Source organism: Capsella rubella, unplaced genomic scaffold (genome assembly GCF_000375325.1).
Source record: "Capsella rubella cultivar Monte Gargano unplaced genomic scaffold, Caprub1_0 scaffold_2, whole genome shotgun sequence".
NCBI classification, from domain to species: domain Eukaryota; kingdom Viridiplantae; phylum Streptophyta; class Magnoliopsida; order Brassicales; family Brassicaceae; genus Capsella; species Capsella rubella.
The window spans coordinates 13,983,643-14,007,987 of record NW_006238922.1 but is presented as its reverse complement, the minus strand read 5'-3'; the positions used below and the strand labels follow the sequence as shown (position 1 = coordinate 14,007,987).

Genomic DNA, 24,345 nt, shown 5'->3' with positions numbered 1-24,345 from the left:
GTGCACGTAATCCCCATCCATCATCACATGAAGAAGAAGAAACGTCGAGTACACTAAACATTTGGTATCTTTTTATTATTATTACTATAATTATAATCTTGATTCTTGAATTTGAATATATATATATATATATATAGAGGGAGAGAGAGAGATATAGAGACGTCAAGCTGATTATCATTAACGTTGTTAATTTTCTCACTCTAGTTAAAATCAGTTTACATTGTTTGCACCAAATAAGTCTCTAAGTTGGAAGGATACAAGCTTATAAAAGCACTAGTGTTGGGAACTGTTCACCTTCTCCTCTTTCTCCTCTTTCTTCTGCACATGTTTAGCCAGATTCGTGTGCCGCATGAATAAGAAAAGATTCCGACTTTATAACGTAAACATTCAAACTCCAAATCTCTCTGATCATCTCTATTTCTTGGCTAAAGCTAAGAGAACAAGCAAGCTTCTTTTTCTTAGACCGGTCGAATGGGCTTCGCCTATGTTATTTTGGCCCAATCGATAATATCCTAAAAGAGATCACCGTTTGTTGTTGGTTTGGATCTATGATGGGTTTAACAAAAAAAAAAAAAGAAACTAAACACTAAAATCGATGATGTTCCTAGAATTCACTGTATCTATGATGTTCCTAGATCACTCTCTCTCTCTCTCTCACTAGTTGTCACCTACGAAATGGTTAACTTATAAAAAAAGAAAAGAAAAGAAGAGAGAGTGTTTGAATTCCGAAACTAACCCTAGTCAACTCCCTACACTTGTGGGAACGTCCACCCTGTTTTGGTAAAATTGCAGTTTCCGAACTGATCCTATGGGGGCTATAGCTATCCCTATCCAAGCGCGGGCTATCTTGCCCTTAATTATATATATAAAGAGTTACAAAAGAAGATGCTTTCTTCGATAAAAAAGCGGAGGAGACACAGGTTCCATGGTTTTCTTGCGGTACAATTAAGTCCGTTTCTTCAGATCTCATGTAAGACCGAGCCAAACCAAGGTCGTTTCTTTTTCATTCCCTCTCTCTTTCTTATAAAGCTAAAGCCCTTCCCTTAAAGCGCCTTCTTTCCCAAAAGAACGACACATTTCTTCTCCATCTCTCTCTTTCTCTTGCACGAAAGAGAGAGATATAACAAAAAAAACCAAAACAAACAAACCAAAAACAAAAAGAAGAAGAAGAAGAAGAAGAAAACATTCTCTGTTTCTTTCCTTTTTTACGAAAGGCACAATGTTTGATGGGCTGTTTAAACCCAGATTCTATACGAAATGGTAAGTCTTGTCCTTTCTTTTTCCGTTCCAATTGATGTCTGTCATCTTTGTTGATTGCACAAATCGTTTCTAATATCTCAGCAAGACGTTGGTCAAGATAACCAAGACAAGAGTGGACACCGTGAAGAGGAAGAAAAACTCGGTTTGCAAATACCTCAAGAACGACATTGTCGATCTTCTCAAGAACAACCTCGATTACAATGCTTACGGCAGGGTATTCGATTTCCCTTTTTGTGTTTCTTTACCATATTACATATATAGATCCAACAAAGTCCTTAGGAATCATATCCGCAATTCATGTCCTCCTCTGTCATTTAAATGGGTCACGGGGATCTGACTGGTTCTCCCAACGTGAAAGCAATTACGTTTCCAACAGAAAGAAAGAAGAATCCTAATAGAGGGTCAACGATGGTTTCCTTAAATCCTTGTTCCTTCTATTTTAGTATTACAATATGGAAGCAAGGGCGAAAAAATATAATATATATTCATTTTTAATGCTGTCATGCACCAGCTGGTTATATAACAGAGTCTTATAACTTGTTGCATAAGCAAAATTGTGTTTGTCTTTTCAAGTTAGTCACATGAGTGAATATGTAAATAGAGATTGTTTTGGTTGCGTGTGGGGCAGGCAGAAGGGCTTATTGAGGAGAAAAGGAGGCTGGCTTGTTATGAATTGTTGGAGCAATTCTGCATCTGTGTTTCATCCAATGTCTCTCTCTTACAGAAATCCAAGTAAACACATGTCCCCCTTTACTTGGCCCTTACTTGCTTTCGGACTAGGTTCGTTCATATAAAACATGGGGTCTTGTTTGAGCAGTCAGTGCCCTGATGAGTGCCGCGAGGCCATCTCCTCCCTTGTATACGCGGCCGCTAGAGTCTCTGAAGTGCCTGAGCTACGCGACCTCAGGTCTTTATTTGCTGAGAGATACGGGAATACTCTTGAACAATTTGTCAATCCTGAGGTATTTTTTTTCTTTTTTCTTTTTTGCATTTGATGAGGACTTTCAATAACTATAACCAACCAGTAAAAACTTGCTCACTCCATGGGAATGTGCAGTTTGTAGAGAGATTCAAAGCAGAGCCGCCGTCAAAGGAAATGAAGGTGGAGCTGCTGCGGGAAATAGCCAGAGAGCACTCCATAAAATGGGATGCCAAGTCGTTAGAGCAGAGGTTGTACACAGCACCACCTCATCAGACGGAAACAGAAGAAGCAAAAACAAAGACCATCGACCCCAGAACAACTGTGGAAAACAGAATCAGCCTTTCGTTTCACGGCAGCAGAGAAGACTCTTTGGATGACACCAACAAGTCCATGAGTACAAGCGAAGAAGACTCAATGAGTACAAGCGGGAGTTGTGTCACTGGCCCGGAGGAGGACCCAGAAACGAAACCATTCTACTACAGATACATGCCTACCAGCAAACCAAAAATTGAAAAACAGGAAAGCCTTCCGGAGAAGATGACCGAATCTGATCTCATGGCCGAGGACAGTGGTGAGTTGTTGTTTTACATAAAAGGGTTTTTTTTTGCAAGTAGTGATGATGATTGATGATGGTCTGAAACAGAATCTCCGAGTGCCGGGAAACCAAAGCCGAGATCAGTGAGACGAAGATTCGCAAAGGCGCCCCCTGAAGAGGAAGCATTGAAACAGAGTAAGAACATGAGATCAGAATCGATGGAGAAAGCAAGCGGAGGAGAGGGGATAAGGAGGATGAGTCGTAGAACAGCCTCGTGGCAGCCCAACCACTTCTCCGTCCCAGATTTCGATGAGGTCGCCGCTCGCGTCGATGCTCTCTCACGATATTAATTTTATTTATATAAAATGTTTTCGTCACTCGTCGTCATCAGTGTGTATTCTTTGTAAACTTAAAAAAAGTGTAAACAAAAATACCATAAAATCCTTGGAATTATCGACCATCTCCACCTTCTTCTTTACATTCAATCTCTATTAGATTCGCACAGAGCTAGAAAAGCCCTAAGTTTTGTTTTGTAGATCCATAAGTGTGGGAGAAATGGAGGATGAGGTGATGAGCGAGATTCACCTCGGCTGCCCACCCGCCACTAACAAACCTTTTCTTTCCCGTTTCAGTTTCTCCGGTCATCATCATTGTAACTTCAGTGTTGATAAAGACGGAGATCTTCTTCTTCCTAGACGCAACAAGAACAATTTCACTAGTAAGTCTGTAGATATGATATTTTGCTTTGCATATCCTTTTTGTTAACCCCTTCCTTCTTTTCCTTGTTTCTGTAAGCTGTCCCATCCCCTCTCTCGTTTACTGTCACTATTCAGCATTCTATCACATCTACGCTCCCTCTTGTTGGTCTCCAGGTATGCCTCTCAATTCTCTTTTTTCCAATCCACAATTCACAATACCTCTCTCTCTCTCTCTCTCTCTCTCTCTCTCTCTCTCTCTCTCTCTCTCTAGGTGTGGAAATCACAACTTGTCCTATCAGAATTTGTGCTACATAAGACGTGCACCTCATCTGAGTTCCACGGCATTGTGTGTCTGGAACTTGGTTCCGGAACAGGTCATTTTCTCGTAACATGATGGATACATAATACTCTTCCATTCCCATCTTTTTTGAGTCTCCTTTCTTATGTTTTTCCAGGGCTACTGGGTATATTGCTTGCACGGGTCGCCAAGGCTGTTTTCCTTACTGGTCCTGCAACCTAATTTCTACTACACATCTCTCTTTCCCATGCTTTACTGTTCAAGCTGCATCTGGTCTCATCTAGGCTTTTCTGTTTTCTTCCTCCTTCAACAATAATAGACCATGGAGACGCAATTCTTGGCAACTGTGCTAACAACGTCGAAATCAACTCATCCTTGTTTAACCCCAAAACTGTGGTAAATGTCCGTGAGCTCAACTGGATCAGCGAATGGCCTATTCAAGACACCAATTGCCACTGCACAATTCCGGACAAGTAATTATGCGTCAAACTCCTTTTTCTTCACCTTGATACATATCTTATCTTATGTGCCCCTTCACATAGCTCTGTGTCCTGGTTTATGTTTAGGTATTGTTGGAGCTCGCAGGACTTTGAACAAGTTAAAAATGCAAGCTTCATTTTCGCCGCAGATGTGGTCTACAGCGATGATCTAACTATTGCGCTATTTAGCACATTAAAGAGGCTGATGTCATTCGGGTGTGACAAGGTAATTATTGTCGGATCACTTTAAAGGCTTACGCTACCATACATGTACATGTATATACAGTATACAGAGCAAGAGTCATCTTCAAAATGGCAGGTGCTATATTTGGGACTGGAGAAACGATACAACTTCAGTCTGAATGATCTCAACGTAGTCGCCAATGGCTACGCCTGCTTTAGAAGCTATATCAAAGAAAGTGGACTTTGTAAGTTGTGGTCCTTAATGCTTTCCAGTGTTGAAGTATGAGACCGTTTACTAAATGTGGATGGAACAGGTGAGCAAGAGAAGGGGACTTTTGTGGGCAAGCGCATTGACGTTACACATATCCCTCAGTATATCAAAGATTACGATAGAGGAGAAGACGTTGAGGTTTGGGAGATAAAATATATATTTTGATTAACATTCCAATTTGGTTTGCATCTCTTTTGATGTTAAAAGAGTCCAATGCAGAACGAATCCGCATTACTCTCAACAATAATTAAATCGAAGAAACAACCAAACTTATAAAACAAAAAGGAGCAGTGCAAATTTACTTCCTAAAAAAATGTTATCCAAAGGAAGAACAAAATATAGATTTTTTTGGGGAGATAATAGCAAACTAGAAAATGAAGTTCACTATATGACTAAAGAGAGAACGAAAAACAAAATCGATACAACACCATCTAGCTCTCGTGATTGATTTAGGCGCTACCTTCGGTGGGATTCTCAGTCTCCATTGGTTCGGAAGAAGCTTGTGGCTGTGGCTCACTCTTGCCCTCATCTGTAGATTCACCTCCCTTGGCTTGTGGTGCCTCTGCTTTAGCCGGCTTTGGTTTGGTCATTATAGGCCTGCAAAACCTACAAAACATCCAAAGCATGTTCACTTTCTATATCATGTAGCATTTCCCTTCGGACAAACAAAAACAAAGAGCCTTGCTTACTTGTCCAATGCCTCCGCCTTGCTTGAAACATCAGCTGACAATATAGCCGGAGTGGCATACTTGGGAAGCGTATCTTGCTGCTGCTTCTTCTCCCGCAGCCAAGCTTCAGCTTCCACACACTCGTTCAAGACCTTCATTATTGCACAACAACAAAACGAGGATCAGATCATTTTCACATGTCATGTGAAATTCACGATTTGTTCAGTGCTTTCCAGATGAGCCGAATTATTACCTTTTGCTTCTCTGCCAATTCAATGTGGTCAAACTTTGGATCATTAGACATAGCTGCCTCTCTGTAGCTGTTAATGCAGTAGCTTAGCTGATCAATGACCGACCCTCTTTCCAATGACTCCTTATAACGCACTTCAACAGGGTCACCCACCTATAAAATATCAAATCCCAACCTCTGTCAAAATATTGCTTCAAAAATGGTTTTTTTTTTGCACCGAAATGTCATCCTGTGCAGTACCTTCTTGAGCTCTTCGAGCTTCGCAACATAAACACCTTTAGTCTCATCTTCCCCATCTTCATACAACCAATCCTCCACTTCCTGCAGCTTCACCAGGAATGCTTCCCTATCTGCGTCAGTGATATATTCCTCGTATTTATCGCTCAGCTGAAAACAAAATATGTCAGTACCCTATACTCTGAACCTTTTTAATGCATGCAAATGAAGAAGATAAGGATTCTCACTTTGTTCCGCATATCATAAACATAGGACTCAACAGCATTCTTGCGGTCCTTGGTCTCCTCCATAACTCTGTCTTGCAAAGCCATCTCAAATTCTTTCTCCACTGCCTTTTCAACCTCCACAGATTTCAAGGCACCATAGACCACTTCTGACAGGGGTACATTTGTTTTCTTCACCTTCTTCTTTGGAGCCTCAGCCTGTACATCCCATTAATAAATATTAATTATTTAAGGTTTAAAAGCAAATGAACAGAGCAAGCAGCATCAGTCAAGTAGAGAAACTAGCCTTTGAATCGGTTTCCATTTGCACAGGCTTATCAGCAGACTCTGGAGCACCATTGTCAGTACCAGCTGCATCACTGGTTCCCTTGGCATCCTGCATGTTAACATCAGAGTCCCCAGAAGCAGGAGCTGTCTCAGCAGATGCAGTCTCCATCTTAGCAGTTTCCTCTGATTGGTCTTTAGAGACAGGAACTTCAACTTCTTCCTCTTCCAAAAGCTGAATTAAGGGGAGAGAAAAAAAATCATAAATTAAATGAACCCCAAGTTCATATGGGAAGCCACAGTTCTGGGGTGATCAACTTATAATGAATTATTAGAGAGAATGAACCTTTAAATAGTTCAATTAAAGAAACTTACAGTTGCCGACTCAACTGAGACAATTCCATGCAGGTTCAATCTCACTTTCACTTTAAGCTTTGCCCTCTCACCCTTTGATGACTGGAAGGGACCAATCTACAAAAACGAGATTAACCATGAGAAACAAGAGCGCTATAGTCATACGCAGAGATGACAATGGGGGAAGATCATACCGAGTATGTGCTGATTTTTGGAGGTGCTTGCAACTCGTTTACATCACTGTATTGCACATCAACAGAGAATGTTCCAGATCGATAAAATGTTAGAGCCTTGACACTAGGAATGGGATTTCCTTTGGGGAAAACAATGGTGCTCTGCTGATTCTCGGCTCCACCATTTTGAGCATCGGAAGCTAGTCCTTTCCACGCAAGCGAAATCGAGAAAGGGAAGCTCTCATGGACCTTCAGAGAACAAAAAAAATTATAAGACTAGTCAGAAAACCTGAAGTATAACAGTTCTCGAGATACTTATAAGCATATAAAAAAACAACATATCTTAAGCATAGATATGCACACATCACCTGGAATTCGCGAACTTTAAAGGTTGGACTGAGAATGGCACACTGCAAGGCACATCCCCTAGACACACACTCACTTGCATTCATTGTACGCCTGGGTTCCTTACCAAAAAACTCTGTTAGGATCTTGATCATAGCAGGGACACGAGAGCCAGAGCCAACAACCTCAACCATATGTACATCTTCAACTGTAAGGCCGGCATCGGAGAGAGCTTTTTCTAGAGGCCTCTTAACACGCTCCAAAATCGGGATGCTGATCTCTTCAAACTCTTCCCTTTTGATGACACCCCTAACATCTTTCTCATCCATCAAACACTCGATATTCAAAGGCGCCACAGGATTTGCGCTTAGAACCTTTTTCAGTTTCTCGCATGCAGCGCGGAGCCTGAGAGAAGCCTTAGCATTCTGGGAGACATCAATCTTGTACTCCTCCTTGAACTTGGAGGCAAAATGATGGAAAAGAACCTCATCAAAGTCCCTTCCCCCTAGCGAGCGATCGAATCCGTGAGACAAGATTTTGAGCTGTCCTTTTTTGAAGCCGGCAATGCAGACTTGCATGCTAGCATGCCCAATGTCAATGAAAGCAACATTGAGTGGTTCGTTCTCTGGCAAATCAGTCTTATAAATTCCATATGCCAAAGCTGTTGCTGTAGTCTCATGGATCAAGTGCAGCGGATGCAAGCCTGCAATTGTTGCTGCGTCGAGAACAGCCCTTCGCTGGATGTCGGTAAAGTAAACAGGAATACCAATACAGCAGTCCACGACAGCTGCATTCAGATTCTTCTCAGCAATACCTTTCAAGTTAGACAACATCATTCCCATGACCTGTGTAGGGGTAAAGGCTCTCATCTCTCCCAAATAATTAGCATGGATCAAAGGATACCCATCAGGCCCTTCGGTGACAGAAAAGGGCAGCGATTTGATATCCCTTTGTAGCTCAGGGTCAGAAAACTGGCGACCAATAAGGCGCTTGATTTGGGAAATGGAATTTTTGGGGTTCATCATGGTAGAAGCAGCTCCAGCAGTGCCAATGAAGCGCTGCTTGTCACCAAAGCAGACAATGGCGGGAGTCTCGCGATTAGACTCATCATTAAGAACGACGTCGATACCTCTTTGCCTTGCAACAGCAACAAGGCAGTTCTCGTTTCCAAAATCAAACCCAACTACACTCATTATCAGGCTTCGGGTTCGTCAATTCTAGGGACTCCCAAGTATTTGATAGCAACCTTACAAGTCAATGGAAAAACAAAAGACTATGAGATTTTAACAACTGTGAAATAGCGAAAAAAAAACAGCTCAAACTGAGGTTATAGGTACCCTAAGACCACCTTACGGAATCAAAATCAAACCACAATCTTAGATTCCAATCAACAGTAACATAGACCAAGCGAGGGAGTTTGAAAACAAAAGAAGCTAGAGATTTTCCCAAACATAGATCAAACCTAAAAAAAAAGTCACATCTACGAGAAAAAAAGAAGCTACAGATCTAGAAGATCTGAAACTGGAGCTTCAGAAGCAAACCTGGATCGCGAGAGGGGTTCGCGTTCTGGAAGCGTCTAGCCAAATCTGGGTGACTTGAGCTGAATCGTGTCGCAGCGAAAAACTTGAAGAGCAATAGAAAGAGAGAGAGAGAGAAGAGGTTTTTATTAAGGACACCTCAGGGTTTGGGACCTTTGGGTTGTTCGTCTGGAATGTTCTTCTCCTTTCCTTTTTTTTTTTTTTTAATACACTTTCCTTTTTATTTTTTGATATTTTGCCTTTTTTAGTTTTCTTAGTTAAAAATTTTAAAAAAAACTTGTTCCCAAAGGTTTTCATAATTTATGTTTTATTTGAGAATATGTATATCTACGTTAACATCTTTGAAATACATTTTATTTTGTAATATTTTTATAATTAAACTTTTGTTATTTGAATATCCTACTATATTAACCGAGAAATATAAATAAAAATAACCTTATAAATTAAAAAAATAATATTGAAATACCATTAGAAAAAATTTAAAAATGAAAAAACACTGAAATTAATCAAAATATTAAAAAAATCAAAAAATTTAATTTATAAAATTGCAAAATAATATATATATATATATATATATATATATGGAAGAATTTCAAAAATATCTCTTTTTTAAATGCACACATCTTTGAATCGTAATCATCCATGGTCTTGTCACTTGAGTCATTGTGTGCATTGATTGAATTATTACTATTCTAACTTTTTTATATATGTAGTTTGGTATCACCTTGCTCCTTTTTATCTACACCTTTATGCTAGCTTTCCGTATAAAATCATATGGCGAACTTGCAATGACATATAAAACACCATCCATAACCATTGCTACGTTGAAGCCATTGGGATAATATTTAGCAGGCAACATAAATTACTCGTAAAAAAAAAAAAAGAGTAAATTAGAAGGTAAATCGTATGTTAATGAAATGAGAAGGTTAAAAAAAAAAAAAAAAAAAAAATTGGTAAAAAGGAAGGAGCAAGTAAGAAGAGCCCTCCCTCATCACACCCACCAATCGGAAAAAAGGGAAGAGAAGCAAAAAAAACCGCAACGGCGTTTGTTCGTAGCTCTTGCCTGCCCGATCCCATCCAAGCAGCTGATCTCCGGTAAGCTTCCTCTCTCTGGTTTGTTTTTCCCGTGGATTGATTGATATACCTAATTTTATTACACTGTTAGAACTTGTTTACATAGAGTAGCGCCGAGATCTAATTGTCTCGTCGTGTTGATCGCTGCGATGTAGAACCCCTAATTTCAGCCCTCAGATCCGGCTTTGATTTTATTCCACAACATAGATTGACTATATTTTGTATCTCTTTCAACCTGTCAGATTCTAACATAGCAAAAATATAATCTCTGATCTAAAAAGGTTTCTAAGATGGCGGCCTCTGAAGAGAATAGCGCATTGTTTCCCATTTTTATCTTGACGATTATGGCAATTCCATTGGTCCCTTATACCATGGTGAAGTTAAGCCGTGCTGTCTCCAAGAAACAAAGGACCATTCATTGTCAGTGTCTCGAGTGTGACCGTTCTGGCAAATATAAGAGATCCTTATTTCAAAAGGTTAGACTTTCTACTTGACCTGGTCTATGTCCATAGCTTTTGCGCATGTCCGAAACCTCTTTGTGTTCTCTCTGCAGATCTCTAACTTCTCTACGTGGAGCAACTTGACGCTTTTGCTACTATGGGTCGTGATGATTTTCTTGATTTATTACACTAAGAACATGAGCCGTGAGGTCATATTCTCTTCAATCTCATTTCCTGCTCTTGACCATTTTTGTATGTAACACTTCTATCAACATATTCCACTTGCTCATTTACCTTATTGGGTGCTACAGACCCAAGTTTTTGACCCATTCAGTATACTTGGACTGGAACCTGGAGTTACCGATTCTGAAATTAAGAAAGCATACAGAAGGCTCTCCATTCAATACCATCCTGATAAAAATCCCGATCCAGGTCTAATTGCTTCTGGTTTTGCCATTTAATGTTTTTTTTTTTCCTTTTCATCATTACTCCATTTTGGTTGCATCTTTTACTCCTGATCGGTTTTCTTCTATGTTGATATTGACCTGTGTAATTGGTGACCACTACAGAGGCCAATAAATATTTTGTGGAGTTCATATCTAAAGCGTACCAGGCTTTGACTGATCCAGTATCCCGTGAAAACTTTGAGAAGTATGGTCATCCTGATGGCAGACAAGTAATGATACATCTTATCTTCCTTGACATGGGCTCCCGTCTTATTGACAAGCCTATTGAGACTAAAATATTGTGATGTGATGCAGGGTTTTCAAATGGGCATTGCTCTTCCTCAGTTTCTTTTAGACATAGATGGAGCATCTGGTGGCATATTATTGCTTTGGATAGTTGGTGTCTGTATTCTCTTGCCCCTTGTGATTGCTGTTATATATCTCTCGAAGTCATCAAAGTATACCGGGAACTACGTTATGCATCAAACACTCTCCGCATATTATTATCTAATGAAACCCTCTTTGGCCCCAAGGTGAATTCACTCATACCCATCCAAGTGATGCTATAGGTGCATGACAAATCGGCTTTTTGTTTGTTTGTATGACATGTTTAAAATTCTTTGTTCTCAGCAAAGTTATGGAAGTTTTCACCAAAGCAGCTGAGTACATGGAGATTCCAGTTCGTAGAACTGATGATGAACCTCTGCAGAAGCTTTTTATGTCTGTTAGGAGTGAGCTAAATTTGGACCTGAAGAACATGAAGCAAGAGCAAGCTAAGTTTTGGAAACAGCATCCTGCCATAGTGAAGGTGTATTTTATAATTACGCAACCTAATGCTAGATATTGAATAATATGAAATACTCACTTCCTCGTTTTCTGTACAGACGGAGCTGTTGATACAGGCCCAGTTAACTCGTGAATCGGGAGTCCTGTCTCCAGCCCTTCAAGGCGATTTCAGGCGTGTGCTAGAACTTGCACCTCGCCTCCTTGAGGAGTTATTGAAGGTCTAGTCTCTATTTTAATAGCATTTTCTGTAACAATAAGCATCAGAAGCGATGACTGGGAAGTGTTATCCTGTTATGTAGAACAGTAGAAGAGACAAATTTTCCTCTATTAGAAGAGAAACTCGAAAGAGACTTATGAAAGACTTTAAAAAGTTTTGGTTAAAATGCTCTTCTGGGTCTATCTAGCTCATCTAATTATTTATTTGTTTATTTAGCTCATATTAATTCTGATGCTTTTGGTTACACTGTTAAAATTGTGGGTGGTTTTCTTAACCACTCATCCATTATATAAAATTGTGACTTTTGAGTTTCTTGCAGATGGCGGTTATACCGCGCACTTCCCAAGGACATGGATGGCTGAGACCTGCAGTTGGAGTAGTTGAGCTATCTCAGTGCATTGTTCAGGTATTATATTACCCTCATCCCCTATCTTCTAGTTTTTATCTTGCTTGTGAGCTTCCAGTTCTTTATGTCTCTTTTCACCACAAGATTTACTTCTCCCCAAAAGTTTAAGAAATGCATAGTGTTGTTGTCGAGGAAGATGAACTAAAATTTATAAATCGCAGGCTGTTCCTCTTAGTGCAAGGAAGTCTTCTGGAGTATCTTCAGAAGGCATTTCCCCTTTCTTACAGCTCCCTCACTTCAGTGATGCCGTTGTCAAAAAGATAGCACGGAAGGTACACTTATACTATTAGATGTGTCAAGTGCAGTAGTCAAGATTATATCTAGTTACATATCATGTGCATTTTTCTCTCACATTTATGAGACCTGAGAATCTTCTCGAGTTCTGCTCTCCAAATAAGTAGTAGTGTTGCTTTAGGTTGGTTGACTTAAAGTCTAACAGGTCTAGTCTAAAGGTATATATAAACCAGCACTTCGAGTTAACATGTCATTGTTTCTCCTATTTTCAGAAGGTTAAATCATTCCAAGATCTTCAAGAAATGAGGTTGGAAGACCGTTCTGAACTGCTCACCCAGGTAGCGGGTTTGTCAGCAACTGATGTTGAGGACATTGAGAAGGTGCTAGAAATGATGCCGTCTCTTACAGTCGACATCACATGTGAAACAGAAGGAGAAGAGGGGATACAAGAGGGAGACATTGTGACCCTTCAAGCTTGGGTCACCCTGAAACGACCTAATGGGCTCATAGGCGCCCTTCCTCATGCACCCTACTTCCCCTTCCACAAGGAAGAAAATTACTGGGTTCTTCTTGCGGATTCGGTGTCGAATAATGTGTGGTTCTCTCAGAAGGTTAGCTTCATGGATGAAGGTGGAGCCATAACAGCTGCATCGAAAGCCATCAGTGAGTCAATGGAAGGTTCGGGGGCAGGGGTGAAGGAAACAAACGATGCAGTGAGAGAAGCCATTGAGAAGGTTAAAGGCGGGTCGAGACTAGTAATGGGTAAACTCCAAGCACCGGCAGAGGGAACATACAACTTGACTTGCTTCTGCCTGTGCGACACATGGATCGGGTGTGACAAAAAGACATCGCTGAAAGTCAAAGTCCTGAAAAGAACGAGGGCTGGGACACGTGGTTTGGTATCAGAAGAGGGTGCGATTGCAGAAGACGGTATGGAGGAGGAAGACGAGATTGAAGAGGAGGACTATGATGATGATTATGAAAGTGAGTACAGTGAAGATGAGGATGACAAGAAAGATATGGATGAGAAGAGAGGGTCGAAGAAGGCAAATGGGAGTGTGAAGAAGAAAGAGTCGAGTTCTGAGGAGTCGGGATCGGAGGAAGAGTGAAGCAGAATGGAAATTTACGTTGAGAAAAAAAATGCAATACTATGTCCTGAAATCTTGACGGAACTCGGCAAAGATAGTAAAAAAAAAAAAAAAAGAAAAAGGAGATTTGGCCGAGTTTCCTAGTCTTTTCACAGTTTTGACATTCTCATCTGACTCTTCTCTTTTCTTTGTCTTTCTGTATAACTTTTCTTCGGAGAGATAGATACAAGCCAATGTGACTAGGGAAAAGAAACGTAACTTGGTTACTCGGACATGATTTTGATACACAAGATTAAAGGGGTGGTATTGGTTTGTGACTTAAATAATTTAGATGACTTTAAAAAAATCATAGATTGTATGCAAATGAAATCATCTAAAAAAATTGTTAGAGAGTTTTTTCAGTAATTTTGTTGACTTGATTTCTATAATCTTGTAAAGTCTTTCCAGCAATCTCTCTATTTTGATAATAGTTTCCATGCCTTTAATTTGTAAAGAAAAGTGTTTAAAATCCTAAACCAATAACATAATAATTTAATTTATTAACAATCAAAGATTCTTGTGTTTTAATTGAATAACTCAAAACTTCTAATGACTTTATATAATTTTGAATCCAATAACCCCATATTTGTAAAGATTTTAAATGAGTGTTTAAAAATCAACAACCAATAACACCAAACTTTAAAAGAGTTTACTAAAATCTTTGATTGAATAACAACTGATTTTACATAACATTTGAAGTCTTTAAAACTCTATATAAATCACTAACCAATAACACCCCATAAGAAACAAACTAATTTGCTGGTGAATTCATATGGGCCTTATGTTGTTATTACTTTTCGAAGCAGTGACCAGATTCAGGATATGGGCCTTGTTGACAAATGAATGGGCTTTTCTGGTTGATTCAAAAAGTGAAAAGCCCTAGAAGGCGGGAAAATCAGAAGAGGCGCGTCTTGTGGTCTTCTTTCTTCTTCTTTGCCGGAGAGCTTTGGCTGCGGCTTCTCATTGCCGGGCTCCGTTGCCGTTGTGTTGTCGAAATCTGAGCAAAATGCCAATTTACAGCATCAGAGGAATCGATGTTGATTTCCCATTCGAAGCCTACCAGTCTCAGATAATTTACATGGACAGAGTCATCGAGTCCCTTCAAAACGTATGTGTGTTTCCCTCTTTACACCGCAACTCTCTTCAACTCTTTACAATTAGATGATGATACTCTCCCTCTCCTCCTCTCTCTCTCTCTCTCTGTTGCTTCTTTTGTTTATTGTTTTCTCGACTCTTTAGGGTTCCGCACTCCGTCGATTGAACTTTGCTTTTGTATTGACTCGACCATTTGGGTCCGACCTCTGTCGCCTTCGTCATCGAAATTAAAGCTGAACCCCATTTTATTACTTCTTCGCTTATCTTGTTTTAATTATACTTGTGATGCTTATTCTGTTTCCAATTGTGGCTTTAAACGACGCCGCAGAACTGTCATGCGCTCTTGGAGAGTCCCACTGGAACTGGGAAAACTCTTTGTCTCCTCTGTGCCACCTTAGCCTGGAGAAAGAGTCTGGGCTGTTTCTCTACACGTAAGGATCGAAAGAACAGTGATATTCCTTGGAAAGATTCAGATGACCTAATGTCACAATCTGGAGGAGGAGGAGGTTTTCCTACCATTGTTTATGCGTCCCGGACTCATAGTCAGCTCCGCCAAGTTATCAAAGAATTAAAAAGAAGTAGCTACAGGTTTGACCACATTCTGTTTTTGCCTTACCAGCCTTTAGCTGCTAATCATCTGTTCTAATCTTTCTATTTCTCTATCATTTCAAGGCCTAAGATGGTGGTCCTAGGATCACGGGAGCAACTATGCGTTAATGAGGAAGTGAACTCCCTCCGTGGAAAAGCACTCACCAATGCTTGCCAGTACCTTTGCAAAAAGCGCGGAAAACGCCAATGCAACCATTTCAATCGCATCCCAGGTACACTGTGTTGTAGCATTACCTATATCTGAAATCTGGTATTTATTCCAATGAGAAACAACAGTTCAAAGCCTTCATGTTTACCATTACTATTTTGCCTTTGTCATACATCTCATGTAGATTATTTAAAGCATAACCCTCATATTGGCGATGAACCAGTTGACATAGAGGATTTGGTCAATATTGGAAAAGATTCTGGACCGTAAGTTCCTCTACTTTTGCTACTTCAATCTATTTGTTTCTTGTTTTTCCAGATGGTGTTTGACGTTGCTGGCTTGGTCAATCTGTATCATATTTGTATTTTGCAGATGTCCGTATTATATCACAAGAGAGGTTCATAAGGACGTGGACATCATATTTGCACCTTACAACTACTTGATCAGTAATGGGTATAGAAAGTATCTGAAAGTCAACTGGAATAATAGTGTCCTGATTTTTGATGAAGCTCACAATCTGGTAAGGGGAATGCAGATGCTGTGCATATATTTTCTTCTGTGTTCTCTGTTCATGATGAGCTCCTCGTTTCCTGGGTTTTTTTTTTTTTTTCTAGAAACACTCAGTTTATCTTTAAATATGCGCAGGAAAGTTTATGTGCAGACTCAGCTTCATTTGACCTTCCTTCTGTTCTTTTATCGGCTTGCATTTCTGAAGCACAAGAATGTGTAGAACTTGCAGCAGCAAGAAGGAATTCATTAAATGATGTGTCCATGAACCCTGAGAATTTTGCCATACTTAAAGGTCAATCTTGGGGACTTGATTTAGAGTACAATATTCTATTATACGTGAAGGAAACTGATATGTCTGTTCTCATCTATGCGTTGTTTTCCTCATGCAGGACTGCTTCTAAAGCTGCAGGAATTAATTTCTAAAGTGCCAATTCCAAAAAGGGATGAGGGATTTACCAAGCCTGGGCCTTACATATATGAAATGCTTAAAAGCCTTAACATTACTCACGAAACTGCTCCTAAACTCATTGGTACAGTTGAGGAGGCTGCAGCGTTCCTGGAAGAGGAGAAACAACGAACAGCAACTAATGGTGTAAGCAAACTAGAAATCATTGCTGACATGCTTAAGCTGATCTTTAGAGAAAATGGAAGTAACCACGCTGATGTCTACCGCGTAAGTTTTAAGATAACTGTTCTTTATATTCCTTTTGAATTTTCATATTAAATTGAAAAGAGGTTTATCTTTCTCTTGCACTTTCTCATTTGGAGACACCCTCTTTTTACTCCTGTCTTTTTCTTACAGTCTCAGTGTTTGCCCTGTGTTAGGTTCATATACAGGAGCTTGAGCAAAATCCTACTGATGTGATAAAAGGTAAATAAGAGTGGGATTGTCTTACAGCCCTTAAAGAAAAGCACTGTTGCAGTCCGAAAACATAAACAGAAGCTCCATTGCTAATATGAAAATACAAAAATCATTCTTGATCTGCTATTCCTGTGCAAAACTGTTTTTTGGACAAAAGAAATGATTTAATTTATTTTGTAGGCAAGGTATCAAGAACGCTTAGCTGGTGGTGTTTCAGTCCTGGGATTACCATGCTGGACATAGCAAAAAAAGGTGTTGGGTCTATTATATTAACATCGGGGACCTTGTCTCCCATGGATTCATTGGCTCAAGAACTAAAACTGTGAGTCGTATTGCTAATGTTTTCTCTCACTATGCTTGTCTATCTGCCTTATCCCCCAGCTTTTAATGGAATCATCTTATTCTGGATATTGCAGAGACTTTCCTGTTCGGTTGGAGAATCCCCATGTTATATCCTCAAATCAGCTATGGGCTGGAGTTGTAAGTACTGGTCCATCAGGGTACGTTCTTAATTCTAGCTACCGCAATCGCGATGTACCAGAGTACAAACAAGAACTTGGGAATGCCATTGGTAAGTGGTTTGTTATTTGGTAGTTCATTTTGGATGGCTGAATGTATCACTCTGACTTTCTGATGTCTAAACCGTCTTCTAGAATCTGGGGAGCTCTCAAAATTGAAGGTGCTATCTTTATAGTAATCAATTAACTAAAATTGTTTCTGCTCTGCAGTTAACTTTTCCCGAGTTGTGCCTGAAGCACTGTTGATATTTTTCCCTTCCTATTACCTTATGGACTCTTGTATTTCATTTTGGAAAAATGGGGTATGGACTATGGCTGTTGTTAATTTTCTCTGAGTATGATTTTTTTTTACTCTTTAGCTTAAAAAACCTACCGTTTCTTCATGTTCAGTGTCACAGAAACTCAATGACAATATGGGAAAGAATCTGCAAACTCAAGAAACCTGTCATTGAGCCTAAGGATTCCTCTCTCTTTCCTGCAGCAATGCAGGTCAGCAACGGAGGCCTCTGATCTATGTTCTTTTACTTCCTAAATACGAAATATGATTTAATTTAATCTTGTCTTTATTTTTGACATGGTAGGACTTTTCAGAAAAATTGCAAGACAGATCAAGTTGGGGTGTGGTATTTTTTGCTGTTTGTCGCGGTAAGGTATGTTTCTTCAACCTGTCTGTAATTTGTTTCTTAGTAATAATGATATCTTGTGTAGCATGATGGTACTGGTTTGATAGATAGGAAGTTGATAAGTTTCTCTAGTGTAGTTTATTCAGTATGGCTGGCGTCTGTTGTGTTGTCAGGTCAGTGAAGGACTGGATTTTGCTGACGGTGCTGGCAGAGCTGTCGTCATTACTGGGTTGCCTTATGCCAGAGTGACAGATCCTAGGGTTTGTTTGCTCTATCCTTTACTGGTTTGCTTTTTTTTTTGGGAGTTTCTTTCTCATTTGTTTTCACTTTTATTTAAACTGGCACTGAGAGTATTTAGCTTTGAATTTTATGCTGCTACTTGCATTCCAGCATTTTTTTTTTTAACCCATGTGTAAAAACAGGTTAAACTGAAACGAGATTTTCTAGATGAACAGTCACAACGTGCAGATGTCAAGGTGAGTTCAATATATATTTGACTCTTGACACGTCAAGGTTATAATATTTTTTGCATTTTCTAGGTTTCAAGATCAACCCTTCTATCTGGAAGTATGTGGTACAGTCAAGAAGCCGCACGGGCTGTTAATCAGGCAATTGGACGTGTAATCCGCCATCGCCATGATTTTGGAGCTATCATCTTTTGTGATGACAGGTTTTGTTTATACTATCTATTTTGATTAGTTCTTTGGGTGAATAGATAGTGCATGGAATATTTTAGTTAAAGATCTGCCAATTTCAGCCTTGAGATGTATGCTCTTAATTTGAGATTTCTCGCCTTAAAACTTTACTCACTATAGTTTAACTATTATCTCCAAATTGAATACATCTGTGCTCGATCTTGTTTAATTTATATCCATTCTCGTTTTTGTATGTACATTGACTATTGTTGACAGATTTGAACAGCCGTCCCAGCAATCCAAGATATCACTTTGGATACGACCTAATGTGAAGGTATAAGTTCTGCTCTGTCTTGCCTCTACCTTTTTATGGATTGTAAGTTTGGGTTCACCGGCTTTGCAGTGTTATTCTAGATATGGAGAGGTCATTTCTGACCTTGCTCGATTTTTCCGGATTGAAAGATCAAACTTTCCTGGAAGGCTTGGAACAGAACAAGAGAACAATATAGGTAATGCATCTTGCAGCCAAAAGATAACTTTCATTGGGCGTTACCATATATCATATTGCGAGCCCTATTATCTCCTGTCCTTTTTTTTCCTACGATCTCAACTATGTTTGTGTTGGGGTTTTGGGGAATGATATTATCGCTTATCTTTTATCCACAAGAACTATGTGGCCTCTCAGTTAAAAGGTTGGAAAAAAAGGAGTACAGTCAATAGTAGTAGCATGTTCAGTAGTTTTTCATAGCAAATGCTCTTATTCTTCAAGCCATATCAAGTATATGTTGGACATCCGTTGTAAGCCAAATCCTTTTCGATACAGTTTCAACATTGTTACCAATGGAATCAACCAAGGATAATCCTACACCAGTCTCTGGTCAGTGATTCATTTTCTTTCATTCCCATGGCTTAGGAATGATGTTTTCCCTTTTGCAAATGGTTATAGTGTGGATCTAACTTCGTCTCTTTATGTTGCAATTTTGCTTTGAGATTTGATCCTTTGCAGGTACTAATAACTTGAAAGACTTTGGAATTGCACAAATTGAATTGAGTACACTGGAAAAAATTCCTCCTGCGAATCGGGCATCACCATTGGAGCATGATGGAAATAATGTTAAATGGAAAGGCCTGACCATTCTAAAACATACGGGCAAGATACCTCGCATTGTGAAGGGAGATGTTATGCAAGGGTGTTCTTCACGGAAGACTAAATTAGTGGAACTAAGTGATGATGAGGAGACTCCGGTAGAGAGGAGATGTGAAGTAGTGGATCTAGAATGCGACAACTGTGAAAAGCAGACTTGTAAAACAGAAGTGCTTTCATCGAGCTCATGTTTCAACACAATGGGACTAATAAGAAAGCGAAAGGCTCCAGAGGGTCAGGGAAGTGCATCGTCATCAGTGTTGACAGTGAGAGGGAATGGAGGTGGTGATAAAAAGGAAGCAAGTGCATCTGCATTTTTGAGTCAAGTTAGATCCCACACACTCTTTCCATATTTTCTTTCGTGTTATTTGTTTACATTGGAAGTCATGTGCTAATGATCTTATTAGGCCAAGGAAAAGCTTAATACAGAAGAATATAAGAAGTTTATTGGATACATGCAAGCACTGAAGAAAAAGGAGATTAAGTTAGCAAACGTGATGCAGTCTATCGTGCAACTGTTCTGTGGAAGAGAGAGGGATCATCTTCTCATGGGATTCAAGGACTTTGTGCCAGTAAAGTATCGTCCTGCATATGAGGAATGCATTAAAACGAGAAAAAGAGAAGGCTGATGATCATCTTTGCTAACTCAAATTAACATTGTTACTCTGCTCTTGATTCTTTTTGTAAGTAATACTAACAGCCTGTCAAGTTGAGTAAGGCTTGCTGCGAAGAAAGCAATTTTTGTTATTTTTTTTTTTTGGTTTTTAAATTGCAATAAAAAAGAACGAAAGTTGCATATTGCATAAGAGAGTTAGTCGTCACTGATGGTCATCCTCTTCCTCAGCCTCTCCCTGGCGGCGCGAGTACTGAGCGACCTCACAAGGCCTTTCCTAGTGATCCTCTTCTCCTTCTCACGGAGAGCGATGATGAGATCCACGAATGCGCTGAGTATGAACTTGTGTGACTTCTTGTGGTTGAGATCGAGATAGCAGAAGAGTAGCTCTTCCAACAAGTCCCAATCCACTTCCCTTTCCCGCATCCCTAACTTGGACTCCATCATCTCGACCATCGATAGCCTGAAGTCCTCTTGCGGCTCATCGGTGTATTTAAGCACGGCGATGCAGTTCTCTGGCAGGACCAAGGTGGATCTGGAATGTCTCTCCCCGGAAGTTGAGGTTGTTTCCATGCTAGGGCTGCCCTCGGATGATGAGCCAGGGGGTGGAGATAGTTTCTCCATTCTCAGAGGCAGTTTCGGGGAGTCGTACACGGCAGGTGATCCCCATGTCCTCTCGAATCTGTGGCGATAGTGGTCACGATCATCATCACTGTCTTCTGATGATGACTCCCGTTTCTGCTTGTTTTTTGTCACCAAGGGGTCTTCATGCTCTACCTCCTCCTGGTCGTCTCTGATGCAGAGGGATTTGAAGTTCTCTTCAAGGAAACGATCAATGTCGGACAAGGTGGCGGCGTGAGCAGAGTCCTGGTAAACGTGGTCGTCTTTGCTGAATCTGGTCTTGCTGGTGCGTCGTCTGTGCTTGAAGGAGAAGGAGAGCTTCTTGGGATGCTTACCAAGCACCCAATTCTTTGAGGATGAGAATGAATTGGAAGACGAAAGTTGCAGCTTGCCGGTCTCTCGTTTGATCTTTGACAGGTAACCATGCAGCGATTTCTGCAATGGGTTTGGCATATCTCTCTCTCTCTCTCTCTCTACAAATAACAACTCTGCATGATACAAAAACAATCTCTCATCAGATTCTTTTTTAACCACCAATTCGAGGAGGGAGGGAGCGGGGTTACTTAGTCAAACAAAAATCTGAAACTGTTCAACGCTTTACGTTGTTGGTAATCCCATTAATTAATGAATTAGCAAGTTTTTTTCTTTTTGTGATAAATATGTTGCCATTAACCTCCAGATTCTGCATTGAATGCATCGTTGAATACACTAATACTAAACTAGGTGGAGTATTTGTTTTCTAAACTGTCTTGGAAGTGAACCCACGCGCTTAATCTACTACACGACGGACTTGATGATATGATAGACAGCCAAGCACTTGGATTTTGTAAGGCCCAACTTTTGAGGCCCAAGATTGGGGGTGATTTTGTTAAGTTTGTCCCACATCGCTCGTCAGAGTTTCGACGAACATTCAACTGGTGATTTTGCGCTTGGGGCTATGATGTATTGCAGCCAATGAGGCTCTAACCGAGGCGCGTCTATTGCTGGTTGAAAACTATTTCCAAACCCCACTAAAAACCCTACAATTCTTTAAGTTCCAGTTTATCTTAATTTTTATCTTTTGGTCATAGATAATAGACCCTATGTTTAGTCGTGAAGTTACAAACATATAGTTTAATAAAGTTGATAAAAATATGTACACATGAGAAACAAGAATGATGACGGAAAATGAACACACTCTCAGACCACAATTATTGGTACATATTTGCTTATATAAGAGTATACCTTAGCAAATCTTATGACTTAAGATACCACGAGTAGTGGTGGCCTCAATATTATATTATATACTCTTCTTCCGTTCTTTCTCGCGTATACTAGTAAATCCATATTCAGCGACCATTTTCATGATCAACTGTTTGGCTGCCCCAGTTGGCTGCCTAAGAACACCTATGCTGTTGTTGCGGAGGAACTTACATCCTCTCCTATGAGGATATCATTCATCCTTACTCCTGCTCACTCTCTGAAGATTTCTTATGGACCTAACCCTAAAACTACTCATTGCATTCTAGATTGCGACCCCAATAACTTGGGAGCTTCACTCAAAGTCCATTCATTGCTTTGTACTCTTAGCCGCTTGTGCTGCCAAAATTGCCATAACAGTCATATTCATAGGTATCCGGAGAAAAGGAGAGTGAAAACGTCGGTGTTGAAGATTCTTCACCTGGACCAAGTTACAACGATGAGTTGAGGTTTTTTCTCATGATGCAGTCAGTTGCTCTTGAATGGTATAGCAAGATCTACGTTTGGAGAGGGTATGATTTTTGTGTGCTGAATAAATAAATAAATAAAAAGTTTGTTGATTCGATTGGGTTTTTCTGTGGCTAATTGATCGAACTTGAACTGTATGTAGTCTTTTCAACAGGAAAAATAAATTAAAAAAAAAAAGAAAAAAGAAAGTAACGACCACAGTGGGAGTCGAACCCACGACCTTTTGATCCGAAGTCAAACGCGCTAATCCACTGCGCTATGCGGTCATCGTTGTCTGTTACATCTTCAACACCTACCTTAAACCAAAATTTGTTCATTCTGTTTTCTCCGAAGAGCGCTACCAGACATTCTCTCTCTCTATCTCTCTATCTCTCTCTCAAGTTCCAGGAGCTTGGCTGTATCGTGGGTACATCTGGGGGTTGAGAATTATCATCGATCTGTGCCGATTCAGCGGATCCGGTTTGATCTTCTTCGTACGTCCCGAATCTAGAATTCTTCTCGTCCTTGTGTGATCGATCTTCAATAGAGGTGCGTTTTCGGGATTATGCATTTGGATCGAAACTTGCGCAATCGAACATCTCTCTGCTTGTATTATTTTTTAGGATATATATATTTGTAGGTGATTAAGATTATCTCTGGTTCTTGTGTGTGTTTTGGCTGCAGAGCCATGTTCTATGGCACAGCTGTATGGGACCCTTGGCTTATAGTTGGGCAGATTATATGCCTCCAGTGCTCCTACTACCTCACCCTAGGACTCTTCACTATGGTCTTTCTTGGCCTTCGTGTTCCTCGCCTTAGTCTTGTCTACTTCTTCGATTACGCCACGCTCACTACTTGTACCCTCACTGGTTGGTCTGTAATGGCCTCGTTCCTCTTCTCTTCACTCGCTGGGTTCGAACCATTTTGGACTTCTTTTTTTATCTTTCAATCTTTTCTTCCCCCTTTTTTGTTTCTCTCAGTCATCTCATTGTCATTTGCAGGGCTGTGTACATGATTTTTCTGGTGGAACGGGCACGCAAATGCTTAGATTTCTCTGCAACTCTCTACATCATACATCTCCTCTTTTGCATCATGTACGGAGGATGGCCTTCCTCTATGGCATGGTGGGTCGTTAATGGTACGGGACTCGCTCTTATGGCTTTGCTAGCTGAGTACTTGTGCATCAAACGCGAACAGCAAGAGATTCCTATGGATCGATTTCGCTCAAGTAAGATGATCATTGTTTCTTTCACCGCCTGAATCTGCCTTCCATGAGTAGATATCTCAGTATATATATATATATATTTACCTTTTACTTTCTCCCAGTGCAGGGGTTTGAATTTCATGATTGGTGTATGAAACGAGCGATGAAGATTCTTGTGGGTTATCAGGGCAGGGCGGATCATTGAGCCTAGTCTTCTAAACAAAATTTGGATGTACAGACAGAATTAGAATTGGCAGGCCAAGTTCAGCCAGCCAAGTAACCATGCTGCACGTTGGTGGAAGGGAGTTGCAGTTTTTTAGTGACTTCAAAATTTAAGACATTGCAAAAATACGTTTCAATTTGTATGAAAAAGAATCACTAGACTCGAATAGCTTCCTGCCGCTAGTGCTTTCATGTTGCATCCTGAGTGTCCCATCCGAGTCCAACTTATATATCTGCCTCATTTTGATAGCTTTGTAATCAGTTTGTTTTTCATTCGTAGTAGTCTTTTTTTTCTTCTTTTACCACCAATTGAATCCTCAAGTCCAATTTACTTGGAGGTTCAAACTTGTGTAAACAACAAGAAGAAGAAATAAAAACGAAAGAGCAGAAAACAAATAAAAACGACGCCGCATTGCAAGTATAGAC

The 24,345-nt window shown here is 40.1% G+C and overlaps 7 protein-coding genes and 2 non-coding genes across 10 annotated transcripts; 6 read left to right on the top strand and 3 right to left on the bottom strand.

The window, feature by feature from the left end:
- Nucleotides 1-912: 912 nt before the first annotated feature.
- Nucleotides 913-3,177, top strand: LOC17894242. The gene is made up of 6 exons (XM_006302367.2): nt 913-1,260; nt 1,342-1,474; nt 1,889-1,992; nt 2,078-2,222; nt 2,318-2,753; nt 2,826-3,177. The coding sequence occupies exons 1-6, from the start codon at nt 1,220-1,222 to the stop codon at nt 3,065-3,067; spliced, it is 1,101 nt and encodes a 366-aa protein (XP_006302429.1). The 5' UTR covers nt 913-1,219; the 3' UTR covers nt 3,068-3,177.
- Nucleotides 3,169-4,898, top strand: LOC17896340 (methyltransferase-like protein 22). Its single transcript, XM_023788381.1, has 8 exons — nt 3,169-3,435; nt 3,513-3,589; nt 3,687-3,789; nt 3,871-3,921; nt 4,033-4,186; nt 4,280-4,418; nt 4,512-4,620; nt 4,690-4,898. Exons 1-8 carry the CDS (start codon nt 3,273-3,275, stop codon nt 4,809-4,811), a joined length of 918 nt encoding a protein of 305 aa, XP_023644149.1. The 5' UTR covers nt 3,169-3,272; the 3' UTR covers nt 4,812-4,898.
- Nucleotides 4,899-4,931: 33 nt separating this feature from the next.
- Nucleotides 4,932-8,807, bottom strand: LOC17896051 (heat shock 70 kDa protein 15). The gene is made up of 10 exons (XM_006300678.2): nt 8,703-8,807; nt 7,185-8,407; nt 6,838-7,065; nt 6,665-6,760; nt 6,312-6,524; nt 6,029-6,223; nt 5,805-5,951; nt 5,568-5,717; nt 5,336-5,466; nt 4,932-5,252 (listed from the first exon to the last, which is right to left on the bottom strand). Exons 2-10 carry the CDS (start codon nt 8,352-8,354, stop codon nt 5,096-5,098), a joined length of 2,487 nt encoding a protein of 828 aa, XP_006300740.1. The 5' UTR covers nt 8,355-8,407; nt 8,703-8,807; the 3' UTR covers nt 4,932-5,095.
- An 865-nt stretch (nt 8,808-9,672) lies between these two features.
- LOC17895766 (dnaJ protein ERDJ2A) lies at nt 9,673-13,739 on the top strand. The gene is made up of 11 exons (XM_006301475.2): nt 9,673-9,794; nt 10,055-10,249; nt 10,327-10,422; nt 10,525-10,645; nt 10,783-10,889; nt 10,975-11,192; nt 11,290-11,467; nt 11,544-11,663; nt 11,982-12,068; nt 12,230-12,340; nt 12,575-13,739. Exons 2-11 carry the CDS (start codon nt 10,064-10,066, stop codon nt 13,409-13,411), a joined length of 2,061 nt encoding a protein of 686 aa, XP_006301537.1. The 5' UTR covers nt 9,673-9,794; nt 10,055-10,063; the 3' UTR covers nt 13,412-13,739.
- A 601-nt stretch (nt 13,740-14,340) lies between these two features.
- LOC17894932 (regulator of telomere elongation helicase 1 homolog) lies at nt 14,341-20,327 on the top strand. 2 transcript variants are annotated; one of them, XM_006300324.2, is made up of 21 exons: nt 14,345-14,537; nt 14,853-15,112; nt 15,197-15,345; nt 15,466-15,547; nt 15,654-15,801; nt 15,927-16,083; nt 16,181-16,464; nt 16,617-16,662; nt 16,834-16,975; nt 17,070-17,224; nt 17,382-17,473; nt 17,562-17,660; nt 17,753-17,821; nt 17,968-18,054; nt 18,217-18,270; nt 18,334-18,464; nt 18,706-18,763; nt 18,833-18,938; nt 19,253-19,306; nt 19,436-19,899; nt 19,981-20,327. In XM_006300324.2, the coding sequence occupies exons 1-21, from the start codon at nt 14,436-14,438 to the stop codon at nt 20,200-20,202; spliced, it is 2,961 nt and encodes a 986-aa protein (XP_006300386.2). In that variant the 5' UTR covers nt 14,345-14,435; the 3' UTR covers nt 20,203-20,327. The 2 variants fall into 2 exon arrangements, 1 of the variants encoding a protein (XP_006300386.2); XR_002835055.1 differs by lacking the exons at nt 19,436-19,899; nt 19,981-20,327 and having other exon boundaries at nt 14,341-14,537; nt 18,844-18,938.
- LOC17894565 (transcription repressor OFP14) lies at nt 20,304-21,352 on the bottom strand. The gene has a single exon (XM_006301269.2). It carries the CDS (start codon nt 21,258-21,260, stop codon nt 20,385-20,387), a length of 876 nt encoding a protein of 291 aa, XP_006301331.1. The 5' UTR covers nt 21,261-21,352; the 3' UTR covers nt 20,304-20,384.
- A 374-nt stretch (nt 21,353-21,726) lies between these two features.
- Nucleotides 21,727-21,878, top strand: LOC111832218. Its single transcript, XR_002835258.1, has one exon. It is a non-coding gene; the product is annotated as a U4 spliceosomal RNA (small nuclear RNA).
- Nucleotides 21,879-22,706: 828 nt separating this feature from the next.
- Nucleotides 22,707-22,780, bottom strand: TRNAR-UCG. The gene has a single exon. It is a non-coding gene; the product is annotated as a tRNA-Arg (tRNA).
- Nucleotides 22,781-22,842: 62 nt separating this feature from the next.
- On the top strand, nt 22,843-24,221 carry LOC17896078 (protein SYS1 homolog). Its single transcript, XM_006302894.2, has 4 exons — nt 22,843-23,042; nt 23,178-23,405; nt 23,495-23,721; nt 23,825-24,221. The coding sequence occupies exons 2-4, from the start codon at nt 23,182-23,184 to the stop codon at nt 23,830-23,832; spliced, it is 459 nt and encodes a 152-aa protein (XP_006302956.1). The 5' UTR covers nt 22,843-23,042; nt 23,178-23,181; the 3' UTR covers nt 23,833-24,221.
- The last annotated feature ends 124 nt before the right edge of the window (nt 24,222-24,345 follow it).

Bases quoted from the DNA above. Each gene is read 5' to 3' on its own strand.
- LOC17894242 (XM_006302367.2), top strand. From the start codon at position 1,220: ATGTTTGATGGGCTGTTTAAACCCAGATTCTATACGAAATG. The intron at 1,261-1,341 runs GTAAGTCTTGTC...CTAATATCTCAG, and splicing joins CCCAGATTCTATACGAAATG to CAAGACGTTGGTCAAGATAA. The intron at 1,475-1,888 runs GTATTCGATTTC...CGTGTGGGGCAG, and splicing joins ATTACAATGCTTACGGCAGG to GCAGAAGGGCTTATTGAGGA.
- LOC17896340 (XM_023788381.1), top strand. From the start codon at position 3,273: ATGGAGGATGAGGTGATGAGCGAGATTCACCTCGGCTGCCCACCCGCC. The intron at 3,790-3,870 runs GTCATTTTCTCG...ATGTTTTTCCAG, and splicing joins GGAACTTGGTTCCGGAACAG to GGCTACTGGGTATATTGCTT. The intron at 4,187-4,279 runs GTAATTATGCGT...GTTTATGTTTAG, and splicing joins CACTGCACAATTCCGGACAA to GTATTGTTGGAGCTCGCAGG.
- LOC17896051 (XM_006300678.2), bottom strand. From the start codon at position 8,354: ATGAGTGTAGTTGGGTTTGATTTTGGAAACGAGAACTGCCTTGTTGCT. The intron at 7,066-7,184 runs GTGATGTGTGCA...TGTTCTCTGAAG, and splicing joins TTAAAGTTCGCGAATTCCAG to GTCCATGAGAGCTTCCCTTT. The intron at 6,525-6,664 runs GTAAGTTTCTTT...CCCTTAATTCAG, and splicing joins TCTCAGTTGAGTCGGCAACT to CTTTTGGAAGAGGAAGAAGT.
- LOC17895766 (XM_006301475.2), top strand. From the start codon at position 10,064: ATGGCGGCCTCTGAAGAGAATAGCGCATTGTTTCCCATTTTTATCTTG. The intron at 11,468-11,543 runs GTGTATTTTATA...TTTTCTGTACAG, and splicing joins AGCATCCTGCCATAGTGAAG to ACGGAGCTGTTGATACAGGC. The intron at 12,069-12,229 runs GTATTATATTAC...TATAAATCGCAG, and splicing joins TATCTCAGTGCATTGTTCAG to GCTGTTCCTCTTAGTGCAAG.
- LOC17894932 (XM_006300324.2), top strand. From the start codon at position 14,436: ATGCCAATTTACAGCATCAGAGGAATCGATGTTGATTTCCCATTCGAA. The intron at 18,055-18,216 runs GTTTGTTTGCTC...GTGTAAAAACAG, and splicing joins CCAGAGTGACAGATCCTAGG to GTTAAACTGAAACGAGATTT. The intron at 18,939-19,252 runs GTAATGCATCTT...TTTTCGATACAG, and splicing joins AGAACAAGAGAACAATATAG to TTTCAACATTGTTACCAATG.
- LOC17894565 (XM_006301269.2), bottom strand. From the start codon at position 21,260: ATGCCAAACCCATTGCAGAAATCGCTGCATGGTTACCTGTCAAAGATC.
- LOC17896078 (XM_006302894.2), top strand. From the start codon at position 23,182: ATGTTCTATGGCACAGCTGTATGGGACCCTTGGCTTATAGTTGGGCAG. The intron at 23,406-23,494 runs GTTCGAACCATT...TGTCATTTGCAG, and splicing joins CTCTTCTCTTCACTCGCTGG to GGCTGTGTACATGATTTTTC.